Genomic DNA, 27183 nt, shown 5'->3' with positions numbered 1-27183 from the left:
CAACTTGCTCCTCAGTATGTGACTATATTTCCTGAATGCTATCCATCCAGAATTTATTCTTCTTTTGACTTCCAGCCATTTATCATTATTACAGCTAATGACTTGTCCCAGATAAATATATGACTCCACCTTTTCAATTACTGCTCCTTCAATCATTATATCCCTTTCTGTGGCATGCTTGTTCATCATTATTTTTGTTTTAGCCATATTCATCTTTAGTTCAAAATCCTTACTAACTCTGCATAATTGATTAGGGTTTTCCTCTAATTCTTTGGGATCATGGCTTATGACCACAATGTCATCTGCAAATCGTAAATGGTTTAGATACTTTCCATTTACATTGACTCCTTTCTGTGACCAGTCATCTTCTGAAAGCTTCCTCAAGGGCAGTAGTAAACAACTTCGGAGATTGTTTCTCCTTGTCGAACTCCTTTCTCAATTTTAAATTTACTACTGTCTTTGTCTAGTCTGATAAAGGAGGTAGCATTCTCATATATTTTCTTCAAAATCATAATATATAGGGTATCTATGCCTTGTCTTTCCAGTACCTGAAACATTGCCTTATGCTGTATGGAGTCAAATGCCTTTTCATAATCCGCAAATGCCATGCATTATGGTGTTTTATATTAATTTGCCTCCATTAGCTGTGATATTACATGAAGGTGATCCATAGTTGAGAATCCTGTCCTAAAGCGAGCATGCTCTTTTGGTTGATTCTCATCAAGTATTCTTTCTAATCTATTAGTAATGACCCTTGTGAACAACTTGTAGATGTGGGATAACAAGCTAATTGGGATAACAAGCTATAATTTCCAATTTCTGATTTATCTGCTTTCTTATGCAGCAAAACTATGATTACATTATTCCACTGCTTAGGCGTCACACCTTTTCTAATGCACTTTGTGAAGAGCCTTGCCAGTTTTTGTGTATGTCTCTTCCTCCCAATTTTAACAACTCTACAGTAACTGCATCTTCCCATGGGGCTTTCTGATTCTTCATTTTCTTCAACGCATGTTCTACCTCATCAGGAAGGGTATCAGGTATGTTGTATGTGTTACTAATTTGCAATCTATCTTCCCCACTGCTGGCTTCATTCTCTCGCTCCTGTATAATTCTCTATAGTAGTTTTCTGCTATTTGAATTATGCCTTCTCTTGCTATTTATAAGTACACCATCGCTATTCTTCAGTTGCAGTATCATTTATCCTTACATTTCGAGGGTACAGCTCTAAAACGGTGTTGGCAGGCCGGCCACTAGTTAGTACACCGGACCGAACCTATTGGTAACTCTCTAGGAGGCTTCCGGATCAGCCAGTGTATAATCTTGCTACCTCTACTCTGCCAGATAGTGACTGGAGGGAGTTCGAGTAGTGTGTATGCGGGGAGCATTGTCGAGCCCACGTTATGTCAAGGATCTGGGTATATTCTTACCACGTGTACGCCATATCCAAAAATTTCATTACTTCATACAGCATGTCTCACCCACTTTTTCTTACTATTGAATACACCATGAATTGTCAAACTAATAGAGCAAGCTTATCTGCAAAAAGATCTAAACCTCCCAAGCACTTCCTAATTCATTTCACAAATATACGTGGTCTCAATTTTAATCTCAACGATGGCCATTTCCACTTGCAGTGTGCCAAACCCCATGTACTTTTTCTGACAGAATCTCAGTTATTGGTTGATTCAACTACTGCTCATCTCAGATGCCCAAATTATTCGCTGTATGATTCCTTTTGCCTCAAAGGTGGTACTTGTGCATATGTCCGTTATGATATTCCCTGTCAGAGACTTGGCAATTTGGAATCTCCTCTCTTTGATCTTCTCTGGCTTAAAATCTCTCTACCTCATTGTGTCAAATTCATCTGTTGTCTGTACCATTCTCCCAACTCCACTAATCACTTGGAGCTCTTTGACTTCCTCTCTTTGCAACTTGACTTTCTCCAGTCCAACTTTCCTAACAGTGAGGTAATTTTCCTTGGTGATTTTAATGTTCACAACTCCAGCTGGCTTCCGTTTTCCAGTCACACCGACCCAGCAGGTCGAGATGCTGAGGCTTTTGCAATTACTAATGACCTAGCACAAATTGTTCATTTACCTACAAGAATACCGGCCAATCCTAATCATACAGCCAATACGCTTGATCTTTTTCTCACAAACAACCCTTCTAAGTACAAGGTTGAAGTGAGAGGTCCTTTAAGCACTTCAGATCACAACTTGGTGATTGTCTCTTCTCCAATGGAACCTTTATCTCATGGCTATTCCCAACCTCGAGTTGTTTGGCATTACAAGAATGCAAAATGGGATGACCTGCGAGACTTCTTTTCTTCTTTTCCATGGTCGGATTACTGTTTCAAAACTTCTGATGTCAACGTTTGCTCAGATTGTGTCAGTGAAATTATTATTGCAGGAATGGAATCCTTTATCCCACACTCCACTTTAAAATCTCGTCCTTTATCTAAACCTTGGTTTTCCAATAAATGTGCTAAGGCTGTTCCAGAGAAGAATGTTGCATATCGTAATTGGCTTGTTTCTAATTCTTCAGTGTCATTTTCTGCCTACACTAAAGCTCACAACAATTGTAAAGCAGTTATTAATCAGTCCAAACTAGAGTTTGAACAGGCTAAGAGTAGAAAACTTGCTTCTTGCCCTAATGGTATCCGAGCATTCTGGTCTCTTGCCAAAGCTATTGGCCGCAACTTTTGCCCATCTCTGCTCCCACCTCTGTCCAAACCAGATGGTTCTGTTGTCACTTCAGCCAAGGATAAAGCTGACCTGCTAGCATCCCATTTTTCTTCCAGCTCATGAATTAATGATCTTGGTAAAACACCTCCCACCATTACCAACACGCTCCATTCAATGCCTCGTGTGGTCTTCCGTCAAAAGGATATCAGAAGGATTTTGATGAATCTCGATTCTAAGAAACTCCGGTCCTGATGCTATTTCTCCACTTGTTCTCAAAACCTGTGCTCCTGAACTTACTCCTATTCTTTGCCGCCTTTTTTCACTTTCTTATTCCAAAGGTGTTTTTCCTTCTGCTTGGAAATTTGCTCATATCCAGCCAGTTCCTAAAAAGGGTGACAAATCCCTCCCATCCAGTTATCGTCCCATTGCAATTACTTCTACTCTTTCTAAAGTAATGGAGAAATCAATTAACCGGCAACTCTTAAACTACCTAGAAACCTTCCATCTGATCAACGATCGCCAGTATGGATTCCGTCAGTATCGATCCACTGGTGATGTTCTGGCTTATGTTACCCATTTATGGACTAATTCAATGGAAAGGTTCGGTGAAACACAAGTAGTTGCTCTTGACATCTCAAAGGCTTCTAAACAAGATCTTCTAAACAAGCTTCCATCTTATGGTTTGCCAACTGTTTTTAGTAATTGGTTATCCAGTTTTCTCTCTGATCGCTCACTGACGGTGATGGTAGATGGCTCTCTGTCTTCTAACTTCTCCACTAATGCCGGTGTCCCTGAAGGTTCATTTCTTTCCCCCACTCTTTTCCTCTTGTATATTAATGACCTTCCATTGACTAGAAATCCTATCCATAGTTTTGCAGATGATAGCACACTGCATTCCACTTTCCATTTTGAGAAACCTTGTCCTGCTCAATCAGCTTCAACTTCTCGAAAATCTGCTACCAGTTCCTTAAATGCCGATCTTCAGGTAATTCTCCAGTGGGGCAAAGACAACTTAGTTGATTTCAACCCTTCTAAAACTCATTCTTGTCTTATATCTTGCAAAAAAGATTCTTCTGCTCCTATGCTTATCTTTAGTGACACTCCGATTTCTAGCAAAATGATATATCTCTTTTGGGGATTACCCTGACTTCTAATCTCTCTTGGCACAAGCACATTACAAATATTGCTTCCTCTTAATCTAAAAAACTTGGTTTTCTCTTTCGCTCTCGGCGTTACTTTTCTTCCAAACAGCTGCCCACTCTGTATAAATCGCAAATCTGCCCTGCCATGGAACCTCTCTCTCAGGCTTCTTGATTCCATTCAGAAGAGGGCAGTTATGTTAATTAATGATTCATCTCTAACAGAGTCTCTCCACTCGCTTTCTCATAGACGTGCTGTTTCTGCTGCATGCTTCTTCTACAGATACTTCCATGGGCACTGTTCTTCTGAATTGGCTTCTATAATTCCCGCTCTCTCTTTCAAAACAGTCCAAACACGTGCTGCCACCAGCCAACATCCGTTTACTGTCCAACTTCAAACCCACAGAACCAACTTTTCATCTTCCTCATTTATTCATTCAACTGCCGTTTTCTGGAACAATCTACCTTCATACATATTTCCTGAAAATTACAATCTACAGAAGTTCAAGTCCAGTGTCAACAAATATCTTCTTTCGTCTTCTCTACCTCCAACCCAAGCACGGTACTAAGTACTACAGGTTCTAATACCTCTCGTGTTTGAGGTTCACATAAAAAAAAAATTACTGCTCATGGCTGCTGATTTAAATCTTTTGTTTTCCCTTAATGGTTGTTCTACTTTTTTTTTTTATTAAATTTTCTTATATCTTCTCTGAGTCTCTTTCTAATGACTTTGCATAACTCAGTATATTCAGTTTTCTCCTTGTCAGTGTTTTTCTTGCTCTTCATTTGTCGTCTTCGGTTCATCATCACAAGTGTTTCTTGACTTAATTTTTTCTTCTTTGGATTTCTTTTTACCTATAGGTTTCTTGGGCTATATCACTTTCAGAAAGTTGTAATATTCCTCGTCGATATCTTTGTCCTGAGCAGTCTGCAGAAGCTCAAACTTGTTTTTAAGTTCCAGTATTACTGCCTTTTCTCCTCTTCCGTTATCTCAAAGACCTTTGTATTATTTACTCGAGTCAGTTTTTTCCTTTCTTTTCTTACATCTATATCAGGTGTGCATCTTACCATTCTGTGATCACTTCCAGCATTTACCTTGTTCAGGACAGTAACATCATTCATGATATATCTTCTGTTAGTGAGGATGAAGTCGATTTCATTAGTTGTTAATCCATTCGGGTTCTTCCATGCCCACTTTCTGTTCACCCTTCTCTTGAAAAAAAGTGTTCATTACTGACATTCCTCGAGATTCTGCAAATTCCACAAGCCTTTCACTTCTTTCGTTTCTTTCACCAAATCCAAAATTTTCTATAGTTCCCCTTTCTGCGCTGTTTTGTCCCTTTCCATCCTTAGCATTGAAGTCACCCAATAATGTGTTATGTCCCCCATTGTCCACAATGACAATGTTTTATCCATAGGGTGTGGACTGGCAATGCTCTACCAGTCCACACCCTATGGACTGGCAGAGTGTGGACTGGCAATGCTTTGCCAGTCCACGCTCTACAGATAACACATTTAATTTTAATTTAATTTTAATAACTATCATCCCATCTTTTCCCATTTTATTTTAATAACCACCATGTCAATTATTACCATTTGTTTCATTTATTTCTATCATTTTTAGCCTGGTTAGATATCATATTGTATCTGCTTCCCACAATAATACACCAAGCTTTAAATTACAATTAACACCAGCCCACGCTCAGGAATGCAAAGAATGAGACTTTGCCTACAGCAAGATTAACTATCACGCCACAGATTAAACCTGGTACTACTATTGCACAATAAACTGTACCACACACACATAAAATCTAAACTTGGGCCTGAAATTGAATATTTTCAGACTGACCACCATAGGACACAGAGGTGAGATACTATGATATTTCAATCCGTTACATACCCGTAGGGCCTTTGAATCTCCTATCACAGTTTGCTGTAATATACGTAAACCACCCTGTTTATTTAAAATTAAGTACATATATTCAATAAGATTACTCTTATAATTCCAAATTTTCCACCAAGTAATTAACCTAGCAAAACTGGTATGGTGATTACAGAAATGGGTATGTATAATACATTAATCTAGTATGGCTATATGTCTGCTCAAAGCCCCTCAGGAGTAGCAGAGGTATGGCCACGATGAAGAATGTTAATTTTCATTAATTTTCACTAACTTCGGCCAATTTCTCCAACTTTCTTTAAAATTTCATTAATTATGTTGTTTTTATATATATCTTATATTTTATACGTAAGGCTATCCATTTCAGGGCTAGGTTTAAATATAACTAGTGGGTTGGTTGGGGTAACTACAAACCTGACGTTCCCAAGTAGTACCATAATTTAAAAATAATAATATATAAATAAGTTAAGTACATATACAACCCATGCACGTATAATGTCTAATTGTCCACAGACAATAGCATTAACGCTGGAACCAATATTACAATATTTACAATACTTACGCCATTTAAAATTTAAACCTAAATGTCATTTGACATAATTCCAATATATATATATATATATATATATATAATTTGTATTATATTTGTATTAATATTTGTATAATTTATTAATCTTGCTTTCACCGAAACCATTTCATCTACTGTTTAAAAAAAGAAAGTTACACAAAGTGCCAGTAACTAGAAGGGTGTGGAAAGTAGAAAAAGAAGTGTAGTAGATTTGTGAAAGGTGAAAGAATGCTAATATCCTAAAGGTTAAGATGAATTAATACAATTTTGGGCTGAATTACCAACCCAATAGAAAGTAGGAGTAAAGTAAAATTAATACATAAAAATACTAATAAAATAAAAATAAAAAATGTAAATAAATTTAAAATGAAAATAAAATGATAATGTTATAGCTGTGTCATCAGATATGAGGGGAAACATATTTAGAAAATGGTTGAATATAGGTAAGGCAAATATGCTTGATCTGATGTCAGCTGAAATAAATAAATATTGATGCATGATCAGGTACGTATTTCATCAGGGGACTACACCTGACCATGTATCAGGAATTGCAGTTCTATTCTTGTCCGTGTTAGTAGAAGAAAAGTGATAGGCCAAAAAGCAACGAAAATGAAATTAGCCCATTCTAATACAGTATGGACAAGGTAGTCCCAATGCAGTGTAATTTATTTAGGTAAAAATAATTGGCTGCGTATTAATGATGCAAGTGCACTAGAATCAAGTTAGAATAAATATGGTTAATATAAATATGTAGAATTTAGTGTAGGATTTAATTATGTATAGATAGTATTTAAATGATTTAATTAAATTTGGTATAGGGTGAGGTATTAAATTAAGGATGGGGAAGGGAAAAAGGAGTATTTTAAATAAATAAAGATGAAAAATAGCAATAGAATTAAGATAGTAGGAATGTTCATATTACTCTCTGTATTTCCCATTTGTAAAACTATTCGTGTACACGAATAGTTTTACTGTATTTCCCGTTCGTAAAACTATTCGTGTACACGAATAGTTTTACGAACGGGAAATACAGTAGCAAAAAAGTTATAAAATAACACTAAGCTTGCTAGGGTTCTGAAGCCCAACCTTATAGTAAAGGCTCTGGCATTCATGTTGAAACATGCCGAGAAACGAAACCGAAAGTATAATAAGAAAGTGAAAGTGAACAATACTTGGAAATTTCAAGAAATGCGCAGTGGAAACAAGCTGGCAGGAAAAAATATATACGAAGTAGACTGAAAAACGCTGGAGGATGACGCACACATATTCAGTAGAGTAGATGAATGCATGCAAACTTCAACCACATTAGCAATATAACTACATGAAAAAGCAATTTACAACAGTACAGCGAACTTAATAGTAAGCTGCGAAGAAATGCGAAACAGTGGGAAAATAGTGACCTCTTTAGTCATATTTAGAATACAAGCTTGATAGTATAAACCAGAGCTATAATGCTCAATACGTTCTATGTTGATATCAATAATTGTAAAAGAATAAGAAAGGTTTACCTCAATATAATACGTAGAAACACTTCCGTATAATACTCTCCAGAAATTAAAATGAAAACAATTAAAAAACTGAAAATCTTATATTACTGTAAGAAATAATTAAAAATCAAATGAACACAATTAAAAATTAAGTAAAAAATTAATTTAACAAAAAAAAATGCACTCAAACTTCAACCATGTTAGCAATATAGCTACATGAAAAAGCAATTTATAGCAGCGTAGCGGACTTAATAGTAAGCTGCGAAGAAATGCAAAACAGTGGGAAAATAGTGACCTCTAGGAAGGAAAATCGTTTTGCAATTTTTTTTTCGTTAAATTAATTTTTAACTTAATTTTTAATTCCTTTAAATTGATTTTTAATTGTGTTTATTTGATTTTTAATTATTGTTAATTATTTTTTACTGTAATGTAAGATTTTCGGTGTTATAATTTCTGGAGAGATCATTCTGAAGTGTTCTGCATATTATATTGAGGTAAACTTCTCTTATTCTTTTACAAATATTAGAATACAAGTGTATGGAAATAATTTAAAATTAGCATTGGAAAAAGAAATGCGGCTGGAATAGTATGACTTTACTGTGATAAAGTCATACAAAAATAAACACGTTACTGTTAATAGATAAATAGTGTTGTACAATACGTTGGAGGAAAAAAAAACATATACACACATTAGACCAAATGATGGGGCTACGTTATATTAAGCTGAATAGTGATATAAGGGAATGATTGTAAATGTATCAGAGTATAGAAAACAAGAATCATCAATTGTTTTGAGATATAAAAAGATTAATAATTATTATCTATAGTCCAATTTGGCAAGAAAATACATCAAAGGAAAAAGAACTAATTTAAATCTCTAGAAATAATTAACATAGTGACTTAAGATCCAGCATTATATTTGTTTTTCTCGGCATGTTTCAACACACATTTTTCATTTTAATACAAGCATTTGATATTAGCTCCCTTTTATACTAACACGTACAAATACTAGAGCCCTTACTATAAGGTTGGGCTTCACAACCCCAGCAAGCTTATTGTTATTTAATAACTTTTCTTTGCTTTTTATCTTTCTGCTGTCTTTTTTCTACTGTACTTCCCATTCATAAAACTATTAGTGTACACGAGGGTAATACGAATGTTCCTACTATCCTAATTCCATTGCTATATTTCGTCTTTATTTATTTAAAATACTCCTTTTTCCTTTCCCCATCCTCAATTTAATACCTCACCCTATACCATGTGCTTGTTCCAAATTTAATTAAATCATTTGAATCCTATCTATATATAATTAAATCCTACACTAAATTCTACATATTTATATTAACCATATTTATTTTAACTTGATCCTTATTTTTACCTAAATAAATTGCACTGCGTTGGGAGTACCTTGTCCATACTGTATTAGAACGTGCTAATTTCATTTTCATTGCTTTTTGGCTTATCACTTTTTTTCTACTAATATGGACAAGTATAGAAATGCAGTTCCTGATACATGGCCAGGTGTAGTCCCCTGATGAAATACGTACCTGATCATGTATCAATATTTATTTATTTCAGGTGACATCAGATCAAGCATATTTGCCTTACCTATCATCATCATCAGCCATTTTCAATCCACTGCAGGATGAAGGCCTCTCCAGCAACTTTCCAGTTCCTTCTGTTTTGAGCACTGGCCATCCATTTACTACCCACAAACTCGTGAATTTCATCTATCCATCTCCGCCTTTGTCTTCCAGGTTTTCTTCTAGCTCCTCTTGGGTACCATTCTGTTATTTTCTTTGTCCACCTGTCATCATGTCTTCGAGCTATGTGTCCTGCCCAAGACCATTTTACTTCTTTAGTTTGATAAGAATGTCCTTTACTTGAGTTTGCTGCCTAATCCATGTGTTTCTCTTCTTATCTAACAGTCTGATTCCCAATATAATTCGTTCCGTTCTTCTCTGTGTAATTCTCAGCTTCTCTTCCATTCTTTTGGTGAGTGCCCAAGTTTCGCTTCCATAAGTCATGGTGGGGAGTATACATTGATTCATTATTTTACGTTTCAGACAAACTGGGATATTGCTCTTCAGTATGTGACTATATTTCCTGAATGCTATCCATCCAAAATTTATTCTTCTCTTGACTTCCCTCCATTTATCATTATTACAGCTAATAACTTGCCCCAGATAAGTATATGACTCCACCTTTTCAATTACTGCTCCTTCAATCATTATTTCCCTTTCTGTGGCATACTTGTTCATCATTACTTTTGTTTTAGCCATATTCATCTTTAGTCCAAAATCCTTACTAAATGTGCATAACCCATTAAGATTTTCCTCTAATTCTTTGGGATCATGGCTTATGACCACAATGTCATCTGCAAATCGTAAATGGTTTAGGTACTCTCCGTTCACATTGACTCCTTTCTGCGACCAGTCTAATCTTCTGAAAGCTTCCTCAAGGGCAGCAGTAAACAGCTTCGGAGATATTGTGTCTCCTTGTCAAACTTCTTTTTCGATTTTAAATTTCCTACTGTCTTTGTCTAGTCTAATAAAAGAGGTAGCACTCTCATATATTTTCTTCAAAATCATAATATATGGGTATCTATGCCTAGTCTTTCCAGTGCCCGAAACATTGCCTTATGCTGTATAGAGTCAAATGCCTTTTCATAATCCACAAATGCCAGGCGTAATGGTGTTTTATGTTCATTTGCTTTCTCCATTAGCTGTGATATTATGTGAAGGTGATCCATAGTTGAGAATCCTGTCCTAAAGCCAGCTTGCTTTTTCGATTGATTCTCATCAAGTATTCTTTCTAATCTGTTAGTAATGACCCTTGTGAACAACTTGTAGATGTGGGATAACAAGCTAATTGGTCTCTAATTTCCAATTTCTGATTTATCTCCTTTCTTATGCAGCAAAACTATGATTGCATTATTCCACTGCTTAGGCGTCACACCTTTTCTAATGCACTTTGTGAAGAGCCTTGCCAGTTTTTGTGTTATGTCTCTTCCTCCCAATTTTAACAACTCTACAGTAACTTCATCTTCCCCCGGGGCTTTCTGATTCTTCATTTTCTTCAATGCATGTTCTACCTCATCAGGAAGAATATCGGGTATGTCGTATGTATTGTTACTTTGCAATCCATCTTCCCCACTGCTGGCATCCTTCCCTTGCTCCTTGTATAATTCTCTGTAGTAGTCTTCTGCTATTTGAATTATGCCTTCTCTGCTGTTTATAAGTACACCATCGCTATTCTTCAGTTTCAGTATCATTTGTCTTTCTGTATTACTGCTCATGGCTGCTGATTTAAATCCTTTGTTTTCCCTGAATGCTTGTTCTACTTTTCTTGTGTTAAATCTTCTGATGTCCTCTCTGAGTCTCTTTCTAATGGCTTTGCATAACTCAGTATACTCAATTTTCTCCCTGTCAGTGTTTTTCTTGCTCTTCATTTGTCGTCTTCGGTTCATGATGACAAGTGTTTCTTGACTAATTTTTTCTTCTTCGGATTCCTTTTTCCCTATAGGTTTCTTGGGCTTTATCACTTTCAGAAAGTTGTAATATTCCTCGTCGATATCTTGGTCCTGAGTAGTCTGCAGAAGCTCAAACTTGTTCTTAAGTTCCAGTACATACTGCTTTTTCTCCACCTATGTTATCTCAAAGACCTTTGTACTATTTACTCGAGTCAGTTTTTTCCTTTCCTTTCCTACATCTATATCAAGTGTACATCTTACCATTCTGTGATCACTTCCAACATTTACCTTATTCAGGATGGTAACATCATTTACAATATATCTTCTGTTAGTGAGGATGAGGTTGATTTCATTAGTTGTTAATCCATTTGGACTCTTCCATGTCCACTTTCTGTTCACCCTTTTCTTGAAAAAAGTGTTCATTACTGACAGTCCTTGCGATTCTGCAAATTCCACAAGTCTTTCACCTGTTTTATTTATTTCACCAATTCCAAAATTTCCTATAGTTCCTCTTTCTGCACTGTTTTGCCTTTTTCCAACCTTAGCATTGAAGTTCCCCCATAATAATAGTGTAGTGGGTTTTCTGCTCATCTAGAAGACTCAATTTCGGTGTACATTTCTTCAACCTCTTCATCATCATGGCTCGATGTTGGTGCATAAATCATTATAACTTTTAGCTTGTACCTCTTAGAAATCTTGAGTTAGTCTTGACACTCTTGGTGATGTACTTTTGAATTCCCAAATGTTTTTTTTTTAAATCTTTATGGACCAGAAACCCAACTCCACTTTCACTCCTTCACTGTTTCCATTGGTGTACAGCAGACTTCCACTTGATAAACTTATAAGTGATTCATTTCTTCTTCTTGTTTCAGCCAAACTGTTTCAGCCTTACCTATATTCGACCATTTTCTAAATATGTTTCCCCCCCCCCCATATCCGATGACAGCTATAACACTATCATTTTACAGTTGTGCTCCCGTATCTGCTGATTCAGTTACCCGTGGTTAACCACAGAAAAAAAATTAAAACACTTACTACATACTACTCGCGTGTCCAATGTGATGCTTCCCTTTATTTTTACAATGTCGCATATGTTTTGATCACCAACATTATAATGGTTATTTAGAGATTTAAAGGATGCACTGTTTTCAAACTTTTGAATAATTTCAAGTTTTTGTTTAATTTGAAAGCACAACTCTTGGGTTTGCCCATAATTTTCGCGATTTCTAAACAAAAAAAAAAAAAAAAAAATAGTTACTATAAAAAAAAAAATTCGACATCCCTGGCATAAATAATGAAACAAAATTTGTCCTTTTGCGGTGCGACGCAACACACTACAACAAATTAAACATTTGGTCTGTTTTTTTTTTTTTTTTTTTTTTTGTTTTGAGCAGTAGGTGTCAAGACAGCAGGGGTTGCAAGATAATAGGTACACTAATCTCCCAATGATGACTTATAAAGCCATTTCTTGTTACTTATTTACGACTTGCAAAATATCTGTTCTACTTATAACTTGAATTTTATGATTTCTTGTTGATTTTTTTTTTTTTAATTTGGTGTCGAAGTGTCCCAGGTAATCCAATCCCGGTCATTCGAGTCTGCTGTACTTTATTATTACCATATTTAATGTTGGTAATGTCTCACTGTGTTTAATTTATCAATTAAACTTTATTATATGTATGTATGTACAAGAAAATCACATTATATATGGGGTCAGCAGGTGTTTGCTTATTATTACTAGTCATGTAGTGCAGTGCCTTATGCTGCACCAGCAAAAAAAAAAATTTCCAAGTTACCCTGGGAGAGAGAGAGAGAGAGAGAGAGAAAAGTATAAAAGAATCACCAAGAAAGAGAAGAATGATGATATCCATCTCAGGACCTTGGGTGTGCCAAGCCCATACTCACCAGATGTGAGCCCCTGGGGTCAAATATCCGCGGTTCCACGGCATGTCTTGGAACATATCCCCCGCAGATACGGGGGATATGTTCAAACTCTTACTGTACTATTTTTTATTGTTATTTTTTTTTTATTTTATTAGTATATATATATATATTTTTTTATTAGTATTTTGATGTACTAATTTTACTTTACAGTTCTTCCGCTTTCTATTGGCTTGGTAATTCAGCCCATAATTCATCTTAATCTTTAGGATATTAACATTCTTTAACCTTGTACAAATCTACTACACTTCTTTTTTTACTTTCCACACCCTTCTACTTACTGTTACTTTGGTTAACTTTCACATTCATTTATGCATACTTTATTCAATATATTAATACAAACTTATATATACTCTTGCATCCTTTAATGCTGCTTTGCACTTTTATGTGCATCTGTCAAACCTGATTTATTAACTTTTTTTTTTTTCTCATTGAAACCCTTTCATCAACAGAATTCATCTTCATCATATGTAACTTTTTAAACATATCCTTTAAGAGGTTACATTTAATATGCATTTATATATATATATATGTATATGGTCAACCACTATTTTGTGTACCCCTGGAACTAGTCTACGGACCCCAGTTTGGGAAACGCTGGTCTGTGTCATTGCCAACATCGAAAAAAGCAAACGTTGTGGCTTCTGCAGGAAAATTTATGGTCATCTCTCTTTTTTTTTTTTTTTTTTTTTGACATTGAAGGAATGCTTTACCAGCATGTTGTGCCTTTTCATATGACTGTTATGGGACCTTGCTGCAGAACTACTGCACACGTTGGGGGATCACATTTGTCACAAATGGCGACAACTGCACATAGGTGGGTGGATGTTGCATCATGACAATGCAAGACCTCACACTGATCATACTGTCATCAAGTACTTAGCCAACATTAATGTGAAATGTATACCTCATCCACTTTACAGCCCTGACCCTGCACGTGTGATTTTTTTTTTTTTTTTTTAATTTCCAAAGTTAAAGAAGGAGCTGTGAGGAAAATGTTTCCAGTCATCAGAAGAAGTTGTAAAGACATTGGAAGCAATTCTCAGATGCGTGTCAAAAAATGGCTTCCACCATATTTTTGAAGAATGGCAGAAACATTGGAGTATGTGCATTTTATCAAATGGGGACTACTTTGAAAAAGACCATCAAAATATGGATGATTAATAAAAGTATGTTGTGGGGAAAAAATTACAATCATTCTTTATAATAATATAGATTAATATAATAAACATAATAATAATTCATTATTTTATATTTTATAAAAACGCAGTTCATCAAAAAGAAAACTTTCATCTGCACACTGCATAAACAAAGAACTTTTCTTTTCTGTGCATCCACCCTATTATTTGTTCATTCCTTTAGTTTAGAATTGAAGGATTGAATGGACAAAGATAACATCCAGTGCTTTGGCTGTATGTAATATATGGATAACCTATGATATCCATGAAAAAATAAATATTCTCTAGATTTATTTTTTGTCTAGTTTTGATGAAATTTGGGATGGCATGAAAATCTGTCTACTGGAGTTGAGTTGTTACAACTTGATAGGTGGGCAGACATAAGCATGGGAAGTCAGTGGGCACTTTGTGTGTATACAAACATACCAAAAACCACTTACCAATCAAAACCAAACATACCAACATACCACTTGGGACTGCAGGGCCCCAAGTGGGACTCCACGTTGCAGCCACCACCACTACTGGGAGGTAGCCCAGGCTGTCCACACTACTCTGGTTGCCCTCCATCAGGGGTTGCCCCTGAGCTTCCTGACAGAGAACAAAAAGAGAAAAAAAAAGCATGAGTGAGAGAGAGAGAGAGATAGCTGAAGGATGGGAGTAAAAAGGGGGGGAGGAAGAACATCAGTGTGTTTCGACAGGTGTTGACTCTTATGTAGAAAAGATTTGACTTACTCTGTCATACTTCTACATTTTACGTAGCAAAGTGTGCCCCTGGGGGTTGGTGTGCAAAGCGAGCAGGGCGAAGCCTCCTAGTTATTATTAAAAAAATCATTATTATGCAGATTTATGTAAAGGGCTTTTCAAATATTGAATCAAGTTATTTATCTTAATTACTATCTGCATAATTTACAGTTAAGTATGTTTTTCTAATATTTTGTTTGTTTATTAGATCCAGTATCTCATTTGTCAGCAAGCAAGTGTAGAGGCTTCACATCAATAGTAAGTTCATTAGGATTGATCTTTAAGAATATAATCATAAAAATCTCTGCTAGCTGTATCATTTGGTTTTTCAATCATTTTTATTAATATTAATTTAATTTTCTAGTTAGTACAGTTGGACCTCCCAGATTGAGCAATCCATTTTCGAACTATTTTTAAAAAAATAGCCAAATCTGGCAAGCAACCTAAGAATCAACAAATTTAGTTCTTGGATTAACCATTCTGCATTAAAGCTGACTCTGCAGGGTGTCCTCAAAACTGTAAATTTTTACTGTGCTCCAATAACAGAGAAATTTATTAGGCTTGTGTGATTGTATAATAGCTACTCATGAACAGGATTAGTGACTTATTGATAGTAAGAAATGGAATAGTAAGAGAAACCTTGTCCTGCTCAGTCAGCTTCAATTTCTCGAAAATCTGTGATCAATTCCTGAAATGCCAATCTTCAGGTAATTCTCCAGTGGGACAAAGATAACTTAGTTGATTTCAACTAAGTTGTCTTGTTTCAACTAAGTTCCCTTCTAAAACTCAGTCTTGTCTTATATCTCGCAAAAAAGGATTCTTCTGCTCCTATGCTTATCTTTAGTGACATTCCGATTTCTAGGAAAAATGATATATCTATTTTGGGGATTACCCTGACTTCTAATCTTTCTTGGCATAAGCACATTACAAATATTGCTTCCTCCGCATCTAAAAAACTTGATTTTCTCTTTCGCTCTCGGCGTTAGTTTTCTTCCAAACAGCTGCGCACTCTGTATAAATCGCAAATCTGCCCTACCATGGAATATTGTTCCCACATCTGGGGTGGTGCCCCCAAAACCTCTCTCAGGCTTCTTGATTCCATTCAGAAGAGGGCAGTTAGGTTAATTAATGATTCATCTCTAACAGAGTCTCTCCACTCACTCTCTCATAGACGTACTGTTTCTGCTGCATGCCTCTTCTACAGATACTTCCATGGGCACTGTTCTTCTGAATTGGCTTCTATAATTCCCACTCTCTCTTTCAAAACAGTCCAAACACGTGCTGCCACCAGCCAACATCCATTTACTGTCCAACTTCAAACCCACAGAACCAACTTTTCAACTTCCTCAATTATTCATTCAACTGCCGTTTTCTGGAACAACCTTCCTTCATACGTATTTCCTGAAAATTACAGTCTATAGAAGTTCAAGTCCAATGTCAACAAATATCTTCTTTCGTCTTCTCAACCTCGAACCCAAGCACGGCACTAAGTACTATAGGTTCTAATACCTCTCGTGTTTGGGGTTTACATTAAAAAAAATAATAATAATAATAATAAAAAAAAAAATTCGTACATGTAGTATTAGACTGAGGAACAGTACGCTAAATACTTTTACATTGTTATTTCTCAACCGAGCAGATTTCGCCATTTACAATTGCTTGTATCTTGCCAAAACAAAATTAAATAGTGCAGAGGATTTTAGTCTTTCAAAAGGCATGCACAGGACAGTCTGTGTTGTGGAAAAGGTTCTGTTGTTAAAGATGCTCACCGTTAGGTGTTAGGACTTCAGTAAAGCAATTGTGTGAAACTTTTTGCTTATTACTCTTCTAAAATATACAGTATTGTGCATAGTGGCGCCTCCGTAGCCAGGTGGGAAGGAGCAGCAGTGCGTAGCACGTGCTTCTTGATTAGACCGGGTTTGAGCCCGTCACCACCAAATACGGAGGATGCGGAAAGGTCAGGGAATGACCATCGCATATCCCGGAGCAATATGGCCTTAGTTGCTAATGCTCCTAAAAAAAAAAAAAAAATTGTGTATAGTATATTTTGGAAGGAGAAATAATTTTATTTTTACTTTACTTTAATGACTACTCCTTTTTCTCAAAAATGAGGCTACACTAGTATTGTAATATGTACAATTACTTGATAGAAATGAAATATTTTTTGCCTCCCCCCCCCTTTTTTATGAATGTAATATGATCACTGATAATCTGAAAAATTCCAGGATTTGATAAGGCTGAGGTCTAGAGTCTCCAGATTTGAAAGTTTCAACTATAATGAGTTGTAATCTTAATGCTAAATACGGTAGACTTTCAAAATAACAGCACCTTTGGGGATTCAAGGTGCCATTATTTCAATTTTTCTGTTATCTAGAAAGTTTTATTTATAATGTATTTAATGCAGAAATAATGAGTCCAAATAAGAAACAGAAAGATTAAGAATGCAATTTCATTAACTGCACATTAATAAACATAAACATGTTGACGATCAAATGTTATATTCTGCCATTAATACACTTCTGCTTATGCTCCGTTCTATTTTCTTTATTATATCAAGTTTAGTCTGTGTGGGTAGCACAGTGGTATCGTCACTGTCCTTCCTACACCGGGTGGAAAAGGCCTGGTGTGGGAAGGACAGAGCCCGGTTTGAATCCTGTCGATGATGCGTGAAACTTTTATAGGCTTTTTTTTTTTTTATGTAAACCCCAAACACGAGCGGTATTAGAACCTGTAGTACTTAGTATCGTGCTTGAGTTGGAGGTTGAGAAGATGAAAGAAGATATTTGTTGACATTGGACTTAACTTCTGCAGACTGTAATTTTCAGAAAATATGTATGAAGGAAGGTTGTTCCAGAAAACGGCAGTTGAATGAATAAACAAGGAAGATGAAAAGTTTTCTGTGAGTTTGAAGTTGATAGTAAATGGATGTTGGCTGGTGGCGGCACGTGTTCGGATTATTTTGAAAGAGAGAGCAGGAATTATAGAAGCCAATTCAGAACAGTGCCCATGGAAGTTTGTTTGTTATTTGGTTTTTAGGAACATTAGCAACTAAGGCCATATTGCTCCGGGATATTCGGTGGTCATTTTCGGACCTTTCCGCATCCTCCGTATTTGGTGGTGACGGGCTCGAACCCCGGTCTAATCAAGAAGCGTGTGCTACGCACTGCTGCTCCTTCCCACCTGGCTACGGAGGTGCCAAACCCATGGAAGTATCTGTAGAAAAGGCATGCTGCAGAAACAGTACATCTATGAGACAGCAAGTGGAGAGATTCTGTTAGAGATGAGTCGTTAATGAACCTAACTGCCCTCTTCTGAATGGAATCAAGAAGCCTGAGAGAGGTTTTGGGGGCACCACCCCAGATGTGGGAACAATATTCCATGGTAGGGCAGATTTGCGATTTATACAGAGTGCGCAGCTGTTTGGAAGAAAAGTAACGCCGAGAGCGAAAGAGAAAATCAAGTTTTTTAGATGCGGAGGAAGCAATATTTGTAATGTGCTTATGCCAAGAAAGATTAGAAGTCAGGGTAATCCCCAAAAGAGATATATCATTTTTCCTAGAAATCGGAATGTCACTAAAGATAAGCATAGGAGCAGAAGAATCCTTTTTTGCGAGATATAAGACAAGACTGAGTTTTAGAAGGATTGAAACCAACTAAGTTGTCCTTACCCCACTGGAGATCAGCATTTAAGGAATTGGTAGCAGATTTTCGAGAAGTTGAAGCTGATTGAGCCGGACAAGGTTTTTCAAAATGGAAAGTGGAATGCAATGTGCTATCACTCTGTGTTTTTCACTCTGTGGCTGAGTTAGTGGGTCTTGGACATAGATTGCAAGGTTTTTTCCCCCAGAAACTGGGGTTTTTCGTCCAGCAAAACAGGCAAATCAACCAGGAATGCATGCAATTTACAGACACAATATGAATTAATATTCCATGTGACCCTGATGTAATAGTTTAGATTATATCAAGTTTGTCACTAAGCTTTAATGTTGTTCTTCTTTTCTTCTCTGTATGATGTTTATCAGCTTTAGGAGCCATAGTGAGGGGTTTTTAATTTAAAATAAATGTAAAACAGCGGTATAATCCATGTTATCAGTACAGAATTCACTTTGAAAATGGCAGATATAAACAAATACAGTAATCACGACTTGCCACTTTCTTTTTTCAGCACTGCAAGACATCTGTGCCGTATGTAAACATCCCATCTCAACATGCTGTTATTTCGACAGTCTACTGTACTTTTTTAAGAAAATGTTCCTGTTTCAAAACTATTTCAGAGTTATGTTAATCTGCATTTGAAATACAGTTTGTCTTTATTTCATATTTAGATTGACAGAAACAACCTGAAATAGTTGTGAATTACTAATTTTGAAGTTGACTTTAAAAAGAAGTTGTTAAATAGTAATTAATGAACTAATTGTCTTTAAGTAGTAAGTATTGTCTAGGTAAAGTCTCGGTTTGTATGTAGCATTGAACATATTAATTTTGCTACTAACATCTTTTCTGTAAGCTACTGAATTTCTGCTAAAGAGGCACTGTGTGCTCTAAGGAATGAATGATATTGCATTACACTAGTTTTGGAGATGCACCTATCACTTTAAATATCATAGAACCTTAGCTTCTGTGCATGGCCATCCAATGTGCCATATTGTTCAACCGAAGCATAAGTAACATCGCTAAATATACCCCTGGCAGTGTGTAATTTAAATTTTAATTGAAATCAATTAATTTTAAATTGTAATATAAATTTAGACAATCTCATTTTTATTTGACTTCATTTCATATTACTGCTTCAAAGTTTCACTGGAATAATGGAAGAGAGGGCACTTTATAATAAAACAAGTAATATAAAAAAAAAAATTTTTAAAGTCAATTCCTACTTAGGTCAACAAAGAAAAATTTTATTTTAGTTACTTTTTATTAAATAATTACAATTAATATAAATATGTATATACATATGACAGAATCACAATATTATGTGGCAAAATAGAAAGCGAATTTCCTTGCAATTTTCCATTTTCCTTTCTATATATGGTGTTGGACTATTATTTTTATTCACATGTTTCATTTTCCATTTTGTTCCCTCCTTGACTCAGACTAGAACCCAGAATGAAAAAAGAAATTTTTTTCCAGCGATCTACATGCTTCGCCACTGACGGTATTTATTCCTAAATTTATATCCTGCTAAATATCTTATATAAGAGAAATTTTTTTCTCCCATATAAAACTAAAATTAATTAATTAAATTTAATTAATGAATTAATATTTGAAAAAACTGTATTAACATCAAGTGTCATCCACTACAAGTTTAAAAAAATGTATTTGAACTTGAGTGGATGAATAACAAAAATTTATCAAAAAATTATTGATTTTCGCAAGAATTGAACTCGCATTCTTCACCTTCACGTGAAAAATACTGAAATCCTTGCATTTTACCGATTGAGCTACTGCCTGTTGATTTCAATTTTATTCCTAAATTTATATCCTGCTAAATATCTTATATAAGAGAAATTTTTTTCTCCCATATAAAACTAAAATTAATTAATTAAATTTAATTAATGAATTAATATTTGAAAAAACTGTATTAACATCAAGTGTCATCCACTACAAGTTTAAAAAAATTTATTTGAACTTGAGTGGATGAATAAAAAGTATTTTATTAAAGATTGAAAATTTGAACAAGATATATAAATATATATAGGGAGAGTGTGAACTAATAGTAGGAATTGAAAAAGGAATGTTTTTTCCAAAAAAAGTACAGTTTTTTATTTATTTATATATCTTTTTTTGGCTGATGCTGTATAAGATTGCTTCCTTTATCGTTTGCCACTACTAAATAGTAATACTATATATGCTCATATAGCATCTGTGAACACATTTTTTGTTTTAATTATAAAAAAAAATAATTATGATTTTCCAAACTCAATTACAAAACATTGAACAAAAGTAAACAAGAGAAACCAATAATATAATATTTTTATTGTATTTCTTAGAATTTTCTAGGTTACTCATCCCCCAATTTGAAACACAAACACTCACATGGCATTTGGCAGATATCACATGAACATCTTGTGTTTTTGTCAGCTGGTCATGTTTAGTTTTTATGAAGCCAGCAAAATTACAGCTGTTTGGCAAGATTAGATAGCTTTCACTGGTATCTCTAGATGCCACAGAATTGAGTACAGGAAACAGATGATATTAGTCACCTGGTATATATATTGAATGCCAAAAAAAAAAAAATCTTGTAATTCATTATTGGTTTCTCACAGTTGTTTTTCTTTGACATATTGTAATTGAGTTTAGCAAATCATAATTAATAAAACAGTTTTCAATTCAGTAAAAAAAGCTCAAAATTAATTTTTTATAATTAAAGTTTCTCACAGGTGCCACTGAGTGTATTTGTTTCCGTCTAGAGTATGAGTGAGTGACAATGAGTTAAATAAGTCATCACAAAAGGCACGAATACATGTGTACGTTAAGAAAATATAGCATGTTGGATGAATGAATGTGGAGCTGGCCAGTTTAATATGACAGAAAATGATGGCATGTGTGAGTGCAACAAAACGTACTGAAGCCTACAACAGATATAAATTGATTTGTTATAGTATCACAGAGAGTGTTAGGCCGGTGAAGGCTGATTATGAGAAATCAATGGCTGCTAAGGGAGCAAAGAACAGTGGCAAGGAGTTCTTCACATAATGAATAAAAAAAAAGAAAGAAAGAAAAGAATATATCAGATCAGACCATTTCTTAATGAATACTGGAAAGTTGTAGATAACCGAACTGATGTTGCCAATGAACTGAACAGGGTACTTCACATCCACCTTTACATGTGAAAGATTGTTCACAGAGAGGGGATACCATGCGAGTGAAACTGAGCAGCATGTAATTAGTTATATTGAAATTACAGAAGATTGTTTGGTGGAAAAAATTTTAAACCTAAACGCAAGTAAGGCTCCTGGTATTGATGGTATATACCAAATTGAGGGAAATAGCAAGAGAATTAATTGAATCATCAAGGTTAATTATGAAGACTTCAGGATTGTTCCTTTGAATTGGTGATGTGTCAGTGTGTCACCAAATCACCAATCCATAAAAGCAGTTCTAAGAGCAAAGTGAGTAACAAAAAACCTATCAGTCTAACTTCAACAGTTGGAAAAATAATTAAAAATACAATATAGGGGTATCAATAAAAATGGTATACTGAAGGAAACACGTATGATTTTGTAAAGATTGGACTAGTGGGGTCCGCCAAATGGTGCTGGAACTGTTGTTTTTGATTTTCCTAAATGACATTAATGAAGGGATTCAAGGAGCATTGTCAAAATCTACAGATGATATATCAGTAGTGAGAGAGTAGTTAATGACGACCAGTACCAAGCAGTGTTCCTTCAGCATTTGGATCACTAGGTGGCGGTGACCACAGTGTATTGATTTGGGATTTACTTAAAGATGTAACTACCATCGGGGGTAAAGGGAAGGGTTTTTTTCTTTCATAAAAGTGACTACAGTGGTCTCAGAGATTTTTTAAATTCTGTACAGTGGGACCAACTTATGATGTTACCAATAGCAAATTCGAAATGGTAAGCATTTAAGGAATTAATCTTGGAAGCTACTAAGCTTTTCTTACCAATTAAGAAATACTGTTCAGGGTTTAGGCCCAAATGGATGTCAGATGAACTGACTCATGGCAGAGAAGAAAAATGCATGAGATGCATACAAATCAGGTGACACTGTGAAACCTATGGTAGATATAAGCTAGTCTTATATCTGAAGGGATACAAGGAGCATTGTCAAAATCTTTATGTAATATTGATGAAGGTAGATCAAGGCACAAAGTTAGGTAAGCAAAGGCAGATTATGAGAAATCTTTGGCAAAGGACACAAAGAAAAACAGCAAAGATTTCTTTACTTATATAAACTCTAGAAGAAAGGGGATGAATCAGATTGGTCAACTTGATATCGATGGTTTGACGTTTGTGATCCTGCTCAGATAGCTGTGAAACTGAATGAGTATTTTGCATCTACATTCACGCATGAGGAATTCTGTAGGGAAATGGAGCCCAGAAGCTTATTAAACTCTACAGTGAGTTAAATGATTTTGTAATAACAGAACAAAGTGGAGGAGAAATTGTTGAAGTTAAACATAAGAAAGGCTCTTGGTCAATTATATTAAAGGAGGCAGCAAAGGAATATGCAGGCCCTTCGCCATGACTATGAGGGCATCCTTGGACTCAGGGGAGGTTCCCATGGACTGGAGATGTGCAAATATATCCCCAATTCACAAAGGGAAAACTGGGAATATATTGGTCTAAAAGTATAGGTGGAACAAACAGGACCAGGGTATGTCTATCAGGGGGAAAAGTTGATGACGTTGTAGAGCAGATATCATCTTTTAAGAGCACAAAAGGTGATACTGTTGTACATGTTCGCACTAATGATATTAAGAGTAGGAGAACAGTGAATTACTTAACACGTACAGGTTAGCGTTGAAAAAAAGCCGTGAGTTAGGGCTAAAATTGAAAGTGTCTGCAATTCTGACCAGATAGAATAGCAGAGAGTGTATGATGAGAGCCTTGTCAATCAAGTTGGCCCCCGGAGAGATTGTGCAATTTTTGCACAATCTCTCCATGGCCAAATTGATTAGGTGGTAGAATTTTTTTCAACCTGGTTTGTGCTTGTTAACAGGAGAGACTGCTTCTACAGGGATGAGATACACTTAAATAGAAAGGGTGCAAGATTATTTGCTAATGATATCGAGGCAGCGTTGGGTTGGTCGGAAAACTGCTAACCTGGGGAGTTACACGGACTAATAGAGCTGCTGGCAGAGGTGGAAACGATTCTTGCACTGCTTCTATTGAAATGAGCAGCAGTCTGGAAAACAAGGAGCAGAGAATTTCAGAGAACAAGTAAATATATCAGCTGTGTTAAGGTAGCTAAGAATATGAACAGGTGCATGTATACTTGTGTGTACACCAATGCTAGGAGTTTGGTAAATAAATTTGATGAATTGAGGTGTTGGTCAAAACATCAAAAGCAGACGTTGCGATATCAGAGACGTGGTGTCACACAGATATAAGGAATGCAGAATTGGAATTTCGGGAGTACAATGTGTACAGAAAGGATAGCCATCATAGGAAGGGAGGAGGGGCTATACTATTAGTTAAGAAACACATAAGATCTAAATAAGTGCATCCACTTGACATAGATGGATAGTGCAGTATTGAGTCAGTTTGGTGTGACATAAGCACTGGAAAAGCAAAAATGAGGAGAGGAGTTTGCTATAGGCCTAATGACTCTGATGAGCACAGTGAACAATTATACAGAGCAATAGAGTGGGAAAGTAAATCAGAGTGTCTTATAATGGAGGATTTTAACTTCCCGGATATTGACTGGAATTTGTGGGTTGGACACTCGCACACTAGCAAGGCTTTTCTGGATTTATGGGATGACATGTTTTCAATAGCAACATGTTCGAGAGGCAACCAGAGGGAGTAACACTCCACATCTGATTATCAGCAGTCATTATTCATGCATTAAGAATGCACAGATAGAGGAACCACTAGGTAGCACTGATCACAGTGTTTCAATGTGGGATTTACTCAAAGAAGTAACTATCATCAGGGGTAAAGGGAAGGGTTTTTGCTTTCGTAAAAGTGACTACATTGGTCTGAGATAGTTTTTAAATTCTATACAATGGGACTAGCTGATGATGTTACCAACAGCAAATTCTAAATGGGAACCATTAAAAGAATTAATCTCGGAAGCTACTAGGCTTTTCATACCAACTAAGAAATATTCTTCAAGATTTAGGTCTAAATGGATATCAGATGAATTGATGAGGCATTTGTCAGAGAAGAAAAATGCATGGGATACATATAAATTAATAGGTGACACAGAAACTTATGGTAGATATAAGCTGTTCTTTAATCAAGTCACAAAGGAGGTTAGGCAGGCAAAGGCAGATTACGAGAAATCTTTGGCAGAGGCTGCAAAGAAAAACAGCAAAGAGTTCTTTACTTATGTGAACTCCAGAAGGAAGGGGATGAATCACATTTGTCCACTTAATATCGATGGTTCAACTGTTGATGATTCTTCTCAGGTAGCTAGCAAACTGAATGAGTATTTTTGCATGTACATGCGAGGAACTAATCAGGGAAGGAAATGTCAGTGTATTAAACTCTGGCAGTGAGCTAAATGATTTTGTAATAACTAAGAGCAAAGTGGAGCCGAAACTGTTGAAGATAAACGTAAGAAAGGTGCCTTGGGTTGATGGGATCTATCCAGTTATATTAAAGGAGGCAGCAAAAGAAGTAAGCATACCCATAGTCATAATTATGAGAGCTTCCTTGGATTCAAGCAGGTACCCATGGACTGGAGATGTTCAAATCTGTCCACAATTTACAAAGGAGGATCAAAGGATGACACAAGTAATTACAGGCCTTTTAGTTTAACTTCTGTTCCAGGGAAATTAATGGGGAGACTAGCCAAAGAAGCACTACAGGATCATCTAGACAAGACCTCATTTATAGTTCAGACACATCATGGGTTTGTCAAGTAGAAGTCTTGTCTGACCATTTTAATTGGTTAGTATGATATGGTCACAAAGGAATTGGATGCAAAGAATAAATTTGATATCATATACTTGGATCTTAGGAAGGCTTTTGATAGAAGGCACTTGGAAGACTGCTGTTCAAATTGGAGCAGTTTGGCATTGGGGGCCAAATTGCTATCGACAAAGGGATGGTTGAGTGGGAGAAGACAGAGAGTGGTAATCAATGTACACTGCTCTTCATGGACTAATGTTATTAGTGGAGTCCCTCAGGGTTCAGTATTGGGTCCTTTATTGTTCTCTGTATTTATAAATGATATTGATGATGGTATATCAAGCTTAATGTCCAAGTTTGCGGACGATACGAAGGTTGGCAGGGTTGTCAAGGACACTACTGACACTATGCTGCTGCAACAGGATCTGGAAAGGTTGAGCAGATGGGCTGAGAGGTGGCAAATGAAGTTTAACATTGACAAATGTAAAGTACTGCATAAGGGTAGCAGTAACCCCACAGTAACGTATCAACTGTGTGGTACTACTCAGGGTGGTAGAGAATGGAAAGGACCTGGGGATAATTGTGCAGTCAGATATGAAATTTTCTGAGCAGTGTAGACAATCTGCAAGAGTAGCTCATTGTGTCTTGTCAGTGATATACAGGAATTTTTTTAGCGGAGATAAGGAGGTGATTAGAATAGCAAGAACAAGCTCCACGATGATGGGATTCTTCCTCTTGCCCAGATTAATTGCCTGAGGGGACATAAATTCAAATTGAGGAAAAGACAGCTGTAGACTAGACTAGATGTTTGGAAATTTGCCTTTAGCCAGCTGGCTGTTGATTGCTGGAACAAAACTTCCATCTCTTGTAGAGTTGACAGCTTAAATAAATTCAAGTCAGAATTAGACAAATATTTGGAGTGAATGGATGGGTGAAATAAGAAGTGGTTTTTTTTTTTTTTTTTTAGCTGATGCTGTATAAGCTTGCTTTCTTGCATCATATGCCTCTACTAATGCTAAAGTTGATAGCTTAAATAAATTCAAAGAAGATGTGGACAAACTTTTCCAGCGAATGGATGGGTGAAATGGAAAGGTTTTTTTTTTTTTTTTTTTGGCTTATGCTGTATAATCTTGCTTTCTTGCATCTTATGCCTCTGCTAATGCTAATGTCTGGAAGTTTCATTTTAGGAAAGCAGGAAAGCTGTGGATCTGTTTTAAAGGGTGCAGAGAAGAGCAACAGGATTAGTCAGGGGTATAAAAGAGTATTCTTACTACAAAAGACTTGAGTTTTGGAAATTAGTGATTAAAATGCATTGAATAAACTGAATGCTGATGGCATCCTTATTCTTTCTCGGATAACACACACACACAAGGGGCCACAAATTGAAATCGGAGAATGGTTGCAGGATCATATTAGAGGGGATAGACAAATGATGTTTTTTTTGGCTGATGCTGTATGAGCTTGCTTCATTTTGCCAATACTAATATTAGACTGAATCGACAATTGAATTGTAATTTTTTTTTTTT

The 27183-nt window shown here is 35.8% G+C and overlaps 1 protein-coding gene across 1 annotated transcript in view; it reads left to right on the top strand.

Moving 5' to 3' along the window:
* LOC150088061 (uncharacterized) overlaps positions 1 to 27183 on the top strand; it is a 309524-nt gene that overhangs the window by 59910 nt on the left and 222431 nt on the right. The window contains exon 3 of the mRNA XM_090369999.1: positions 15322 to 15371. Within this exon, the coding sequence (XP_090226125.1) occupies positions 15322 to 15371 (50 nt within the window). The remainder of the gene's footprint in view (positions 1 to 15321; positions 15372 to 27183) is intronic.

This window comes from Mastigoproctus giganteus, chromosome 3, assembly GCF_048544385.1.
Source record: "Mastigoproctus giganteus isolate SK-2022 chromosome 3, ASM4854438v1, whole genome shotgun sequence".
Taxonomy (NCBI): Eukaryota; Metazoa; Arthropoda; class Arachnida; order Uropygi; family Thelyphonidae; genus Mastigoproctus; species Mastigoproctus giganteus.
This window is presented reverse-complemented; position numbering and strand designations above follow the sequence as displayed.